This window comes from Typopeltis vanoorti, chromosome 11 (genome assembly GCF_054136105.1).
Source record: "Typopeltis vanoorti isolate ZY-2024b chromosome 11, IOZ_Tvanoo_1.0, whole genome shotgun sequence".
In the NCBI taxonomy this organism is placed as follows: domain Eukaryota; kingdom Metazoa; phylum Arthropoda; class Arachnida; order Uropygi; family Thelyphonidae; genus Typopeltis; species Typopeltis vanoorti.
The window spans coordinates 14832369-14849688 of record NC_143559.1 but is presented as its reverse complement, the minus strand read 5'-3'; the positions used below and the strand labels follow the sequence as shown (position 1 = coordinate 14849688).

Below are 17320 nucleotides of genomic sequence, written 5' to 3'. Positions count from 1 at the left end.
ACATTTTTTTTTATCTGGGTGTTCAGGAGTTTGTTGAAGGTCGGCGGGAGAGTCTCATCCGCTGATTTGCGAACATGGGGTACTCTCCCGGCTTGGACAAAGAAATGGCTCTTATCTGAGAATATGACCTCCTTTCACTTCTCAACAGTCCAATCTTTGTACGCTTTTACTCACTGGAGCCTCCTTTTTTATATTGCCTTCGTCAACAGTTGTTCTTTTTTTGGTCTGTGGGCAGCCCTCTCTGCTTCCAACAATCTTAGATGGACTGTCATGTCAGAAACATTACTCCCACTAGCTGCTAAGTCTTTAAGTCTACAGCAGACAGTCTTGAATTCATTTTCTTTTCCTAACTAGTAAACAATCTTGAGTAAGTATAGTTTTCCTTTTCTTTTAGGAAAAAAAGATACCTGTCTCCCTGAACCTCTTTAAAATTGCATTAACAGTACCCAAACCAACACCATACTCATTGGCAATTTGTCTTTGGGTTATGGATGTGTGCTGAGAAAGAGTACATATTTTTAAACACTTTCTTGGAGATGTATCCATTTTATAGCTACACAGAATGAATAAAACACTACGAATGTCATCTTTTTTTTTTTTTTTTACACTGTTAAAAACACAACAACACTATTAGACAGAGTTGAAGTTTAGAGGACATACTGCTAAGGTAGCCCATAAGATTACTTGGCTATTGAAGAACACATTAACAAGTAGAGATAATGAAGTTGTTATTCTTCTTTATAAGGCCTTGACACACCCACTTCTGAATTACTGTGCTCAATTCTGGGTTTCTTGGGGTTGAGGAAGCGGTGGAGATGATTCATAGGCGAGTGACCAAGATGGTGAGTGGCTTGTGGAATCTTCCCTGTGAGGATAGATTGAAGGTGTGATTGCAGAAGTTGGTTGATAATAGAAAAAGAGGGGGGATATGATAAAAACATTTAAGTTGCTTGAAGGATTTTATAGGATTGATGCAGGGGCAATATTTCGGCCCTTCGCTCTGGACAAGGGTCATCTCTGGAAGGCGAATAAAGGTATGGTCAGTAGGGTTGTGAGGACTAGAGTTTTTGCTTAGAGAGTGGTGAATGAGTGGGATGGATTGCCAGAGTCAGGTGAGTGCTTTTTCTGTTAATGGGTTCAAGGAGAGGTATGATAGATTGTGTGGATAGATTGGGTCTCCCGCGATGAGTCTTCGGACTCCATGGAGGTGCCCGTATAATAATAATAAACATCGTAGACAATGTTAAAACACACAACACATACCAAAGTAGTGAACCAAAACCGATAACTTGATGAAAATTTGGCTTGTTCGGATTAATTTGTTCGCTGCTGTATTTCTTTGTGATAATAAAACAGCATTTGCAGAACTTCTAATAGAGAATAATATAACGATTGGCACAATGGATATTTGGTAGCTAAATAACAATTATTCATGGGATGAGACTTGAAGACTGGAAACTACTAGGTTGAAATGTCGTGTTCTTTTGTTTAGAACGAGTGATCATACGTCGTAAGATAAGTAAAATATAGACTTCGATGGATGAAAAATAACATTGTATCTTGGCTCTCAGTGTATTTTTAATATATGTAACGGATATAGTGAAACATCAGTTGCATGCACAGAATGAAATGAAAAGTACTGCATTACAATTTTTGACATTAAACAGCCACTTCAAATTTTGAGCCAGTTTGCTTAAATTTCATGTTAGGATTATGATGTGCATCTGCAAATGCAAGCTCGTTTATTGTATCTTTAGGCACCATTTTTCAGGATGCCCTTTTCTCATTTACACACAGTATTCACATGGTGAATATTAGACACAATATTCACCATTATTCATTAAATTATGTGCTTAGTATTTTACAAATTTAAAGTTAGATTTAATAAAACTACTTATATTCAATTAATACTAATACATCACATGGAGTTTTAAATTATATAAAGTTTAAAAACATGCATTGAAAGTTTAATGCCCTCTTAAAATTTTTCATATTTTATTTTCTTAATTTTCTATACTTAAGAAAATAAAATATGAAAAATTTAAGAGGATTTTTTTAAGAGAAAAAACCACGTGTTATTTTCTTAGCAACAAAAAATATTTTTCTTCCGTGAAGAAAAATAATATTCGGTTGTTTATAGCGTTTCATAGTTGCTAATTAATGCTGTTTGATTTAAACTGCTATGAAACTAGGTGATAGGAATTGGCTCTTGTAGACCTTCGGAAGTTAAGTGTGTGCTAGTAGAGTAGGGCAGTGGTTTGTTCTATTTTCTACGGCGTTGCAAAATATTGGAACCCGGGTAGCATCCGTTTTCTTTCCCATATTACGCTGTTGAAATATGTATCGGAACAGAACTTTTTCGGAGAAACTAAATTGCATACCTCAGTAGTGTGTAGTCATGCAGCTATAATATAGGATCACACTTGATCAGCCATGATACTTTTGCATCCTTACAAATGCAATTAATTTACACCTAAACGCATTCATAAGCATGCATGCGTTATGAAATTCGTACTCACGGCGCACTGTTTGCAGAGTGGATATGCCACATGGCCAACCAACCGAAAATTGAGAATCTCTATTAAAATTTGTAGAATAGGATAATTTAAAGCTTGGTTTAAATCGAACGTTTTCTGTGGAAGAATAAAAGCATGTCCCGAGTCAAATATCATAATCTTAATGGATCCAGATTTACGCATAATAACTTGACACCAGTTAGTATTTCATTTTTTTTTTTTCTTTAAGTTTTGGTTTTTTACATTAAAACTTTTAATCAAAATACCACTACTGGATAGAGGTCTTAGAATAGCATAATTTTTCCAGATACAGCATCGTAGTTATTATTACGTGATACCTCCAAGGAGTCCAGAGGCTCCACCACTCAACCACCAACTACAGCAAACCGCATCATCTATACCAACGCCATCTACTGCCCACTACCACCACTAGTATTTCCACAGACAATCGCAAACATCCATGCCCACGGTGGGATTTGAACCAGCAGCCTTTTGGCTGGAGAGCAGATACGCTAACCACTAGGCCAACCAGGCCGGCAGTTCTCGCGAAAAAATGAAAATATCAACAGTTCGAAAATTCACCTGTGACCAGTATTTCATTATATATATGATACTATCCAATTTTTTTAAATATTTTAAATATATTATTATTTAATCACATCAACAACTGCTCCAAAAGAAAGTCTGGTCAGGCAGATCAAAAGGCCATCCATTTCTATCATTCTGTCTTTCTTTATGAAGATTGTCTGTTCTAGCTGAAGTTCTGGTGTCTTCTCTTTTTTTCGCGTGGTCTTCCATGGTATTTAACTTTCAATTCTCATTTCATAAAACGTTTTGGTACTTGAATTTAGAAAAAAAAAAATCTTATGTTCAAATCACTTCAATCGGGAGTTAACAAGCATTTCGTGAGCACTTTCTCTTCACAAAACATTCCTAATGTCCATATTTTCTTATTTTGTCTTTCCTTTTTTTGCCAACATTGTCCCTAGAACTTTAATTTCCACTTCTTTTATTCTAGTTGTCTATTTTTTGTTAGTGTCTCCATGTCTATATTGTTTAAGACAAAATGAGCGAAAAGTAACTTCGGTTAATCAACTTCAGTAAGACCTCATTATTCCAAAGTAAAGTCCTTACACTGTTCGTAAAAGAAAAATAAAGTAAACTTTGGCACAGTGAAACCCTTCTCTGTGTTTCCTGATCTAAACTTGCATCACCAGAAAGTACAGGTCTCAAATGTTTGAATTATTCACTACTCTTCAAGACTTGCCCATTGAGTTCTAACACCATTAACTTGTACACTTTTTTCTACGATTAAAAAAAAAAAAAAAAGCATGCACTCGCTCGTATTGCTGTTAATGTAACTCTATTCCATTTGTCTAACCTCTTCTGTACCTCTTGAATATGCTCAAATCACCACATATGCAAACACAAAAGTGTTTCTTTTTTGGTCATTAACCGTATATAGAACACCAGCTATCACCACAATGAACAACAGTAGAGATAAGACGATTGCTAGTTGCAATCCATTATATGTCAACCACTACGAATTAACAAATTTAGTCTTCACATACGAGGGTGGTCTGAAAAGTTCTCGGCCCAACAATGAAAAAACGAATTTATAATTTCAAAATTATTTTTATTTTTCAATATAATCTTCCTCAAGACATACATTTATTCTAGCGATGCTCTAGGGCCATTATCCCGTCCCTGAAGTGGTTCTCAGTAAGAACTGCAAAATATCCCTCTACAGCGGCAATCACCTCTTGATTCGAAGAAAAACTCGGACTAGCGAGGAAGAGTTTTAGTTTTGGGAAGGGATAGAAGTCAGAGGGGGTCAAATCTGGGGAATAGGGTGGATGTTCCAACAATTCATAGTGCAGATCCCTTAATTTTCCCATTGCCAAAACACCTTTGTGGGCAGGTGCATTGTCCTGATGAAAGATGATTTTTTTTCTTCTGCAAACCGGGTCTTTTCTCACGAATTTTTTCGTCTAGTCAGGTTAAAAGATCGGAATAATATTCCCCTGTTATTGTTTTACCCTTTTCAAGATGATTATTAAACAAAATGCCTTTAGCACCCCAAAAAACCGATGCCATGACCTTTCTTGCTGATGGAACCGACTTTGTCCTCTTTGGCGCTGAACAACAGGCTTCTGTCCACTGTTTTGACTGCTGTTTGGATTCTGGTGTATAATAGTGAATCCAAGTCTCATCCATAATAATAAATCGATGCACAAAATCAGTTTTATTCTTGTTGAAACACTCAAAGGCACTGTTCAGAGATTTTCATGCGAGTGCGTTTTTGATCTGCTGTGAGCAAGCGCGGCATCCATCTTGCACAAAGCTTTTTCATATGCAATTCTTCATGCAAAATATATCCTACACGTTCTTGTAAAATGCCTATAGTATCAGCAATTTCACGCACTTTGACTCGCAGGTCATACACTTTTTGGACGTTCTTCACGTGGATCATCTTCAAGGCTGGTACGACTACGTTTAAACTCGGCAGCTCATTTCTCAATTGTCGAAAAGGAAGGAGAAGAGTGCCCATAAACTTTTATGAACTTCGAATGAATTTCTTTTGACAATACTTTTGCTTCAGACAGCTGTATAAAACAAACTACTTGATAGAATGACTTGTAATTTCATATGGATGCTTATGACAGATGTACCAACTTGGAAAAAAAGAAATCTTGCCGATACTGTTGCCATCTATGGTCGAGACCGAGAACTTTTCAGACCTCCCTCGTACATATTCTCGATCGAATAACTATTTCTCTATTTCCTATCCCTATCTTTTCCAGATTTTCTCAGACTCTTTCCCTTGGTTTTTCCTTAAAACCCAGCGAAAGGCGTTTGCCAAATCCAGAATAGCCATAAATAAGCTTTTTCAAATTCCTAGCGTCTCTTCATTATCCTTACAGCAAAAATCAAATCAATCGATCTCCCTTTTCTGAAACTAAACTGCACTTCTCTTAGACCATCCTCTAATTTATCACACTTATTTTTGTTGTCATTATTCTTTCATAGACCCTTGCACAGTAACACAATAATATTTCTCTATAGCAGTGGTTCTTAACCTGGGGGTGCGAGAGAAGTTTCTAAATTTTGAGCCAGATTCGATGGACGACAGCTATTTAATAAAAGACGATCTTATTGAATTACAAGCCAATGCACGTATTCAAATGGAATTCGAAAAACTGGACTTAGGACAATTCTGGTGTACACAGTTAGACATTATCCACAGCTGGCAAAAGCAGCATTGCAGACACTTTTACCATTTTCCACCACCTACCTGTGTGAAATTGGATTTTCATCACTTTTGCACGTAAAAACAAAAGCCAGAAATCGCTTAAACGCAAGTGACGACTTACGCATGGCTCTTTCAAAAAAGGAGCCTCGCTTCAAAAGTATTATTATGAATGAACAACAACATAGCCATTAAAAATTGAGATATTGCTTTATATGTAAATGTATGTGTTTATTTTTCAATAAAGAATCTTGCAATAGATGTAAATTTCCTAAATAAAGAAATAGAAACACATTTTTCAAGGGGGTGCGAGAACTTATTTTTAGAGTCAAGGGGGTGCCGATCACTAAAAAGGTTAAGACCCACTGCTCTATAGTTACTACACTTCTCGTGTATCCTTATATTGGAACAATGACCTCTTAATCCAGTCATCAGGTGTTATGTTGTCGCCTTTTTTTCTTCAGATCAGTACTCGCAACCATTTTGATCATGAACCACCATATACTCTGTTCAGCTTAATAGGTAGATCATCTACCCCAATCTCTGCCTGACCTGTTTCCCTATTATGTGTACTAGGTATATTCATTCCAGTTTATTTCACTACGGCTTTTATCTTTGGCCAAAAGATCTCCAAATAAAGTTGCCATATTCTCCTGACGGCTCTTACTGTAATTAAAAAATTACAGTAAGAGCTTTGGTGCTACGTTAATCCATGTCACGTTCTCTTGTCCCCATAATATCTTTCTCCAACTTACGTGTAAATTCAACCCAGCTTTTTGTTTTTCGCTTTTATTATTAAATTTTTTTGCTTGGCTCTTTTAATATAAACATAATTTTGTTCTAGACTTTTGAATTTCTGAAGAGCTTGATTTTTTTTTTTTATGAACTGTTTATTTTACTCTTATTCCACCAGCATGTTTTTTCCTTTTTTTTTTCTTGCACTCGTTTTTCCAAAATACTGTTCAATATTTTGTATAAAGTATGGAGGTGTTAGTCTTACCACACTTCTTATGCTGGTCCTATCATGATATCTCGAAATTTTTCCCATTCTTCATTTTCGTTATCGGTAATTAACTGACGGCCCTTGGATGATCCGAGATTCATTTTCTTGCCTTACCTCAGTTTGCTTCAACATCCACTATGACTCTGGCTTTCTATATACATTTTTTTTCTTGCCACATTTATTTTTCACGCACACACGCTTTAAAAGTGTATATACGAATCCTGTGATCTCTGTGTAAAGCGAGAGATCGCAAGACTTTGGTCATGACTTCCTTACTCCGTTCTTTTTCAATTGTTAAAATTGATTAAAAAAAAATCTAATAACCGTGATCCATCATTTCTTTGACTAAAACCAAATGACTGCAATTTTTTTTTCTACACCTGTTTTCTTTAATCAGGGCATTAAGATCTCATATGATTGCACTTATTTTGAGAAATACCCTCAACTACTCAAATGTCTTCTCCTCCATATCTTGTCGTGATGCTTATACCGGGATAAGTGCGATTTGTTCTCCATTACATTCACAAACAAGCCTCATTATCCTATCTAATTTCATCATTTTTAGTAATCGTCATTAGTAATCATCTCCTTTTCAAAACAGAACGGTCTCTTTCTTTACTTTTTTGTCCAGTTTATCTCATTCAAACCCAAAGCATCTAATTGTCTCTCTAAGCTCGTTGACATTTTGGCCTTTTAAGTGTCAATGCTTTATTAGTGTCACTACGTCAATATTGTTGTTATTATTTATGCTATACAGTATAAACAGTTGAGGTGTTAGTCCTAACGCCGATGTGCTGAAATGGGTTCCATGCTTTGCAGTTGTTCTCATTAAGTTAGTCCTTTTATTTATTTTGCAAGCAGTCTTAAACTTATAATTTCGTTTTAGCTGTAATTGTGCAATCTTAAAGCAGACGGATTTAATGTCTGCAGGTAGATATGCTAGAAAACACATCTAGGTTAGTGATGCTGTATAAAAATGCGATTACGAAACACACCTATTGTATCAAAAAAGGTTTATACATTTACGATTGTATACGTTCATTTCCTTTCCTTTCTTTTTTTAGTTGTATTTCACAAAAATGCGCTATGCGATTCATTTCATGTGTGGACGGATGTTTCGCCCCATATGCAAATTATTCCTAGACTCTTGTTAAGGGATTTTATTGAAATTCAGTACATAAATTTGTAATCTTTATAAAGATTGGTCGAGGCATCTCAATCACGGTCATTTGCACAAACTGGAATAGGGAGGTCGAAATTATATGCAGTATTGCGGTAAATCCGTTATGGGGGATGTTATAGAAAAATTCGAATTTAGAACAGTGGAATATATCCACGTGATTAAGTTTTAGTTTAAATTGGACCATTATTATACAAAAATTGGTTAAACGATTCGATTCTAATGATGGTAATTCTGTATTAAATGGATGAAATGGTGTATGCATCTGTTTTAATCACACACACGAAGGGTTGTAGACCTCTTTTAGTACCGTTCTAGAGAAATATGAAACTTTTTCACGCCAGTTTAGGGGTCACTTTAGTCTAAATAAGCAGATAGTGGTCTCACACTGCGCGAGCAAATTCATCTTCTACCTACATTTCGAGTCGAATCAGCTTCCTGGATAGCTAAAGTTCTACCCACTCGACCACACTAAGCTAGCCGATTTAGATTTAGGATATACTCGTATATATTTATTCTTTTTACCTACCTACATTTCGAGTCGAATCAGCTTCCTGGATAGCTAAAGTTCTACCCACTCGACCACACTAGGCTAGCCGATTTAGATTTAGGATATACTCGTATATATTTATTCTTTTTAATCGAATAATTATAGTGACATCATGCATGCGAAGCAGAATTTTATATGTACCATCAGCTAAACAGGGAACGAAAATCGTTCTGTAACTTTTCACAAATTCGCCAATTTTACATAAAGTGCCAACATTAAAAATCCTTCTTTGAATACCGTAAATATGTCCTAGATACAGTATAATTATATTTCTCGTGAAAAATCAACAATTCAAGGCTGGAGAATTTTTAACTGTTTAACATATAAACAATTTTTAATTTTTATATAATATATTTTTAACATATAAACAATAAGAAACTGTTGTGTGTGCGCGCGCGCGCGCAGAGCAGGCTCTTATTGTTTGCTTGTGCTACGCCATATGCATGCTTAGGTTCAAGACTAGTCGATAATGTATATAGTGTATTTTTCTTCTTTTTATTTTCGTTATAATTGAACCGTTTTTATTGACTAAGCTATTCGAAATAAATAATTCATCAGTCTGGATGGAATATATATATCAGCGCCTTTCTGTATTAATCGCACCTACGAAAAAGATTTAAATTAATATAGTATACATTAGTATTGTGGAATTTAAGGCGTAGAAATTATTTAGAATCTCAATTAAAATATAATTTCTATTTTGATTTCAGTCAAATTTAATGAAAAAATTAGGCAATACAAAATTGTTTACAGTACTACAGCGCATAATAAATTGCATGTTATTGCTATACAAGAATACTGTTACGAAACTCATCCAGATATAAAGGATATTGTATATATTCAAATATAACATTGTCAGAATGATTGGAAATGGCGAGTGTAACATTCTTCCAAGTACTCAAAAATGTAAAAGTACTCTAAATTTTTTTTTTGTTGTTGTTGTTTTGTTTCTTTTGCTCTTCAAAAAAAAAAAAAAAATCTTTGGTCAGGCTGTTATTGTCGTTGTGTAGGAGTGCATTGAGACAGCCAAGCCCATGAAACAAGTGTATGACTATTGGTTATTTGTTTGCATAACATGCAAGAGGTGATATCCATATTGACATTATAGCCCCTGGCTCGTTCCTAAGTCTGTCATAATCCCCTCTTTTGCATTTCCACAAATTCCTTTCTCCTCGAGACTCGCATTCCTGTTCGTACATATCCTGTTCCTGTTAGCATCTTTTCCTGTTCAGGAAAAGATGCTATCTTTTCTTTCATTGAAACTACATAATGAAGGAAAAGATGGCATCACAACAATGTTGATCAAAATCACATAATCCACAACTAATCCAAATTCTTAATCGTCGTGTTTCTTCCATCCTATGCTGCCTATATTTACTCCTTAATTATTTCGGAAATACTGTTCCCTTAAAACCGTTCATTAGCTCATCTGATCAGTCTATATTACCATAGTTAAAATTTCCCATAATGATTACTTTCTTAGTTGATGTGTCCAAACATTTTTCGTTCATCGTCTTCTGCGGCTTAGCAACATCCCACTAAATATCCTTTCCTTTTCATCCCTGTTTCACGCCTTAACATTCAGTTATCAGTGCCATTTCGTTTCTGGTTTTCAACCCTTAGCGGGCACATTTCATCTGCTATCAGAATTAGCACTCCCATCCCATTCTCCATATTATCTTCTCGAAAAATGTCATACTCTTCAACTTTTATTCCTGTCAAGACGGAAGCATCTGTCAGCCACGTATGACTGATACCAAACACATTTGGACATACTAAAACCACCAGGGTCACAAACTCATCGTCCTTTTTTCTGATATTCCATATAGAAAAAGGCTGTGCATTATCATGTATTGTACCTATTTAGTCCCCAGTTCATTATTGCTCTTCTAGTTTCCACTCTGTTAATGTTTTCCCAAGGGAAAAAAGTGGAGAAAATTCCCATAGAGGTGTTCGAATGGTACATAATCGAAAGTCTCGGTACATTCCAAGTTATGATTTTTACTCAGGCTGTCATTTGAAACAAGTATGGAAGTTATCTTAGCGAAAGTGCATTTTGCCATTAACTCGCGTGGTCCATTAAAGGCCATATGTTCTTCTGATTGTCCGTTTAACTTGTTCTGGAACTGAACAGTTACACTGTTCTTAGGGATGTAGTAGAGTTGAATGGATATGACGTGTTCGAATGTGGTTTGAGAATATGTGTTGAAGTGCCCTTCTACCAGAGTTTTAAAGTGGTAGAATTGCAAATGAAGTTCAGATGAAAGTTATTTTTTTGGCAGAATCTGTAGAAAAATCCCAGAGCGGTGTCAGGGAATAGTGAGTTGAGTGGAGGTGAAGATTGTTCGTCATTCTCATTGCTTTCTGTTGAACGAAGGCTAGAAATTTTTCTTAGGATAACTCGAAATGTGTGTGTGGGGGGGGGGGGGGTATGACAAATTTTATACTAGCACGGATTTTAGAAGTAGCGTGCTTTAACAAAACCATTTTTTGTACGCTGCGGCTTAAAATGTGCATCAGAAGTCTGAAGTTTAAAGTTTAATCCTCTTACAAAGAGAGAAATCGCTTCTTTACTGGAAATACCATTTTGTTTTTTAAAGACAAGAAAAAGTGAGCGGATTCTATTTTGGGGAAAATGAGGTGGGATCGAGATTTTAATGGATTGAACTTATCTGCCTGGCTCCCCCTCTTCCACATGGAGACAAGAATGTAAGGAAGCAGTTATAGATATTTAGGAAAGTTTGTTTGCTCAGTGCAAGCTTTATGAAATGAGGAAGTGGCTTGAATATCTCACCGAAAGCTATGAATGAGCAGTTAATCGAGAGGATCATTGATATACAATAGGAAGAGACTGACAGTTGTAGTTTAATATAAAATATGACGTACATTAATATTAGTAGAAATTCGTAATTACAATTTTGTTACTGTTTTTATATTTTAATAAAAATCCGTAAATTACGTGGCATCAAAATTAAATTTGGGACATAACAAATATTGAATTGATCGTGGTGCACTGTGACAATGATGTTAGAACTCAGTCACCCCCTCCTCCTCAAGACGTTCTGTAACTTGCATGCTGCAAACCCTTGCAGTCGTCAGACTTCTCAAGCACAGCTTTTCAAACGTTTCAAATTGATTTGTACATCGTTTCTAGTGTAATGCTGCGTCTTAGTTGTGTGAGAATAGTTCATCGACTACAAACGTTATCTAGTTTGTAGTCTTTTCAGGCTATGTCATCTTTAAAAAATATACAGAATTTTTAAAAATTAAAAACATCGAAATTTGTCTATCCTTGCTTCTTCTACAGATTAACCCGTAATTATGTTGTCTAGTTTTTCGTCTAGTGCTTCATTTTAAATTGGAGCAAATCCAAATCATAACATAGATCTGCACATTGAAGTTCCAAGAGCCTTTCTCAATAGAATTCCCCCCTTCTGATTTATGCCTAGCCATTTTGGTTCCTCTTCGTTCCATTGTAGTTAGGTTCTTAGGGTCGCCGCTACCAAATATTGAAAGTGAAAATTTCTTAAGACTGAAGAAGTAATACAAATGATAACATAAATATAATACAATAGTGATACAGTATAAATATTATAGTAATAATAATAATAATATAAACAGTACAAGTACAATTTTTCGAAGATATGAAGGTGTTTGGATGATATATTTGAAGAATGATTAGTGGCCTTTTAATCTATCGATTCCCATTTCATTCACTCGATTAATTTTGGCTATTATTCTCGGAATGCACTTTTTTTTTTTTTTTGCTTTGTGGGATGTAAAAAAAAATACATGTCACGTTTTTATTCAAATACCAACTGACTTGACGTGGGAAATTTTAAATGTAAGTATTTTGAGTTTCCCTTATTTGCAAGTAGTTGTTGTTGAAGACAGATTTTGGCACGTAGTGTGTTGTACTAATGAATTCTACTAACAAATTCTTGCTCGTATGTACAATCATTAGGATAATGAAGAGACGAGGTATTTTTTATATTATTATTGTTACTACTACTCTTGAATCCTATCGGAATAGGTGATTTAGAGCTTATGATAGTTATTTGTAGTGTCCCCCTCCCCAGATATCTTTTCCTTAGTAACTAAGTGGCATTCAGATGGCTACTCAAGTTAACTAAGCTAATCACTTAGATTCACTTATATATACATTTGCACACACACTTATTCAGGTAGATAAATTTTCGAGTTACAGCGAATGAATAACTTGAAGAAGTTCATAATTAGCTTAATTTAATTAATTTTGTGAATGAGCAAAGGAAAAGCAAATTATGAACGATATTTCTGTGCTGTTATTCATATAATAGCGGAGCCTTTCAGTAGTAAATAAAAGGTAAAATGGGGAAAGGGAAGCTCTGACGGAACCTTCCAAGAGAAATGGTAATTCTGACTGAAATGCTATTTTTTACACTTCCCGAAGGCCTGTGTTTTTTAACCCGAGATAAGCTCTGATTACCATGATGGAAAAGCTTAATAACACAAGTCATCGTGACCTTAACAAATAGAGCAAATAAAAAAATAAAATAAAATAAAATAAAAAATTCACTTTGTACCGGTTTTGTTTGAGAGTGAAACTGTCTAAAAACATTCGGTTATGAGGTTTATTTTCGTATTCCAAATAAATATTTTCACAACGAAAAACATCAACTTGAAGTAGTTACATCTTCGTATGTTATTTCCCCCCTCAGGCATTCTACTCGTAATTCATTCGCACGTGTAGTTTGAAATCTGTTTATCAGTGAAAAAGAAATCCAACGATCAAAGCGAACGCTAACTCTGGAAATGTGGTTGTATACTTATTTGATACGATTAAATTTCAAAAGATTTATTTCTGTGTTTTAAATTTTAAAAAATGGACTGTGAATTTATTTTTGTGTTTTATAATAATTAGTTCAATTATATTTCAAAAATTTTCCAGTTTTTGTTTTGACATTTCTTATCCAATAATTAATGACGCTCGTTGTGTTAAGTGAATTATTTGACCAGTAGTTTTTTTTTTTCTTCTCTAGATTAGATTAAAATGAAAGCATATAACTATCATGAAGATCTTCACATAATGAAGATTATAATGGTACAGTTTTTAAGTGAGACTCATGAGATCATTAAAACAGTCTAGAAAAGTTGGAGTATGATTGTTGGTAGTCAAGGTATCAGAAAACACTCGCTATGTATTTCGGAATTAACTTTTTAATTGAGAGAATCAAAAAAAAAGTTCAATTGATTATCATAAATATATGATTTAGTGAACAACACGAAGCATGAAAAATTTTATAAGGATATTTCTGCTTTATATCAGACGCTAAATTTTTCTTCGAAACGAAAAAAAAAGTTTGAAGTAATATGGCATAAATCCCTTTTCAACAACTATACTGTCATCAAGTCTTGGTATTTAAGCCTCTGAAGTTATAAAACTGATCGAGAGAGAGATTCACTCTGACAATCTCAATTACTGTCATATCTCAGTCTTAATTTTATTCACCGTTTGTTGCATTTCCATTTCCCTGCCAACTCTCTGCAATCTCTGACTTCTCTCTATTCTAAAATTTTCTTTACTTTCATGCCCCTGTATAAATTTGAGAAAGAAATGATCTCTTGTTTTCAAACTATCTGATACTTACAAAAAATCTTTCCTACACTGCTTTCCTATATAGTGTATAAGCTGCATTATACACTCCAGATAAAATCTTATCAAGCCTTATGCAGCTATCTAGCACTTGACTACAACTTGTCCAGTATCCTTTTTTTTAGGCAAGTTTTGAATGCGTAAATATTAGTTTTGCCTGTCTGTTCTTCTCTATGCTTGTTATTCTTCCATCCTGATTGGATAGGTGTTAAGATTTGGATCATAATTAAAATTTAGAATAATCTCAGTTTAGTTTTAAATCGGATCATTTTTCATTATAAAATATAGCTAATTTTTTGAAATGAAACAATTGAATGGTAGAGATTATTCTACAATACGAGGGTGGTCTGTAAAGTTCTCAGCCTAACAATGAAAAAACGAATTTATAATTTCAAAATTATTTTTATTTTTCAACACAATTTCCCTTAAGACTAATACATTTATTCCAGCGATGCTCCAGCACCATTATCCCGTCCTTGTAGTGGTACTCAGTAAGATCTGCAAAATACCCTTCTACAGCTACAATCACCTCTTGATTCGAAGAAAAATGCTGACCAGCGAGGAAGAGTTTAAGTTTTGGGAAGAGATAAAGTCAGAGGGAGCCACATCTGGGGAATAGGGTGGATGTTCTAACAATTCATAGTGCAGATCCCTTAATTTTTCCATTGCCCAAAACACTTTTGTGGGCAGGTGCATTGTCATGATGAAAGATGATTTTTTTCTTCTGCAAACCGGGTCTTTTCTCACGAATTTTTATCGTCTAGTCTGGTTAAAAGATCGGAATAATATTCCCCGGTTATTGTTTTACCCTTTTCAAGATAATTAATAAACAAAATGCCTTTGGCATCCCAAAACACCGATGCCATGACCTTTCCTGCTAATGGTACCGACTTTGTCTTCGTTGGCGCTGAACAACCGACTTCTGTCTACTGTTTGGATTCTGGTGTATAATGGTGAATCCAAGTCTCATCTGTAGTAATAAATCGACGCACAAAATCAGTTTTATTCTTGTTAAAACACTCCAAGCACTGTTCAGAGATTTTCATGCGATTGCATTTTTGATCTGCTGTGAGCAAGCGCGGCACGCATCTTGCGTAAAGCTTTTTCATTTGCAATCATGCAAAATATATCCTACACGTTCTTTTGAAATGCCTATAGTCTCAGCAATTTCACCGGTTTATGCTACACCGGTGTAGCATAAACATTGTCCTCCAGCTGGACGTCCCCGTGCAAAGAAATCCAGTAATTCATATCAGGAGATCGTGGGTACCTTCAACTGGCCAACCTATCCAAAGACCAGGACAGGCATGATTGTGATGCTCGCTAACCATAATGTGCTGGTGCTCCATTAGGCATGAATCACATGCACCGGCTAGTTGCTAATGACATGTCCTCTAACAACGACCTAGTTCCTCCTCTAAGTGCTGGTACTGCTGGCCATTGAGCCTTGGTGGAAAGAACACTTTTGTGGTTACTAGGAGTTGTCCCCAATGATGCCGATCCAAACATTCACATGGAATCTTTGCTGGTGACTTATCGCACACTGGAGTTGCTCGATTATCTCACGCAATCGCATTCTTGTTTAACGCCGGTGACATACAAATATGTTGATTTGCGCAGCACCGTGCCTACCATACACAGGTACGGTGGTTAATCTCCTGCCGCATTTCGTACTGCAATATCTTCGTAGGAAACAGTTTCCGGCTCTGTTTATATGACCTTTTGTCATCAGAATTGGCGGTAGAATTTCAAGTACCCGAGTTTGGCTATACAGTTTAGAAACAGTCTATTATAGGACATTGTTATGATAACAAGTGTCCCTATGAGTGCTTTCATGCAAAATTGCACGTCATTGGTGCTGTTGAGAAATGTAAACATGACCCATAGACTCAGTGTTATGGTTCAAAAAAAAAAAAAAAAGAACGAAAATCGGCTAGATCAACAGAAATGTTGGCAGCGGGAGACAAGTATTATCACCAAGCGGTAGAACTCCATTTCGTACCACTTTAACAATTTTTTATTAAGATCTTTCCAATACGGATAACATTCTTCAAAAATATTAAATCACGAAGGCAGATTCTGACAATTTCTTTATGCACAGATGTACGTTGCGTTATTCCGAGTGCGATGCTTCGCAAAATTACCAAATGGTAACAGAAGAACGAACACTTGAAAGAAGTGAAAGTACCAGTATCACTTTGCTTTGTGCAAAATTTTTCTTCCACTAGTAATTGAAATAAAATTCAATATTGCTTGTAATAGTCTTATTTTCACTAATATACTAGTGGCATTCTTCGCAAATTTGTATTGTTTCTGATTAATTCTAGGTTCAGAAATGTTTTTTTTCTTCTTCTCCAATTGCAGGACATGAAAGATTTTCGACTATGATTGACTTTAATCCACTTCCTTGCCTAAAAAGTTCCTGTATGTGGAAAAATTAGTAAAAATATTTTTTCAGATTTGCAGAATACTACATCGTCTTCTTATCGCATTGCAAATTGATGTGCAGTAAAATCAATTCACGTTATCTCCTAATTAGAAAGGCTTAAGTATCGCATTAAAATTGCGCTCTCTCTCTCTCTCTCACTCACACACATTTCAAACAGAAATAGGGGAGGAAAATAACATAAAATAAAATAAAGCACAGAATTATCAACGCGCATGCCACCACAGAAAATCGGAATCGATAAAATTAAAATAATACGTAAATTATGATTAATTGCGCATTATTTTAGCTTTATCGATTTCCTCATAACCATAATGACAAATATTAATAGACTATTTTGTCATCCATTTGGACTTGGCGGAAATCAAAAGTACAGTCGGGTCTCTTTTTATGCGGTAGATACGTTCCACAGAAAACGCATATAAAAAATCGCACAAAAAAGGCCTAACTTACGTTGAAAATCAGGGATACGTTCCATAATTTTCTAAAACCGAAGCAATGAATTAAAAAAAACCTAAACTCGCATAAAAAAGTATGAAAATTTAGGAAAATAAGAATGCCTAAGTTTGTTTTAAAGCTTTATTCATTTAATTTTATTGAAAAGTACAGTAACATTTTTTTTTTAACATTTTGTCATCAGAATTATCATCGCTATTAGACAATATTCGGCAACGTTTGCGAACTGGTGCAAAATCACTTTCATCACCAGAAGAGAGAGTCAGCGCATCAGATCTGTATGG

The 17320-nt window shown here is 35.1% G+C and overlaps 1 protein-coding gene across 10 annotated transcripts in view; it reads left to right on the top strand.

Annotated features, from left to right (window-relative positions):
• The window catches only part of atos (atos homolog atossa), a 322345-nt gene that overhangs the window by 94526 nt on the left and 210499 nt on the right, over window positions 1–17320 (top strand). The window contains exon 1 of one of the 10 annotated variants that reach the window (XM_090400984.1): window positions 13243–13295. The exons of 5 other annotated variants lie outside the window; for them this stretch is intronic. Coding sequence is in view for 1 of the 5 variants with exons in the window: in XM_090400980.1 (XP_090257106.1) it covers window positions 13640–13658 (19 nt within the window). In the remaining 4 variants the exon portion in view is untranslated. Of the gene's footprint in view, window positions 1–13242; window positions 13299–13624; window positions 13659–17320 lie in introns of those variants that run through there. 4 more of the 10 variants (XM_090400983.1, XM_090400985.1, XM_090400986.1 and 1 more) reach the window with 4 other exon arrangements.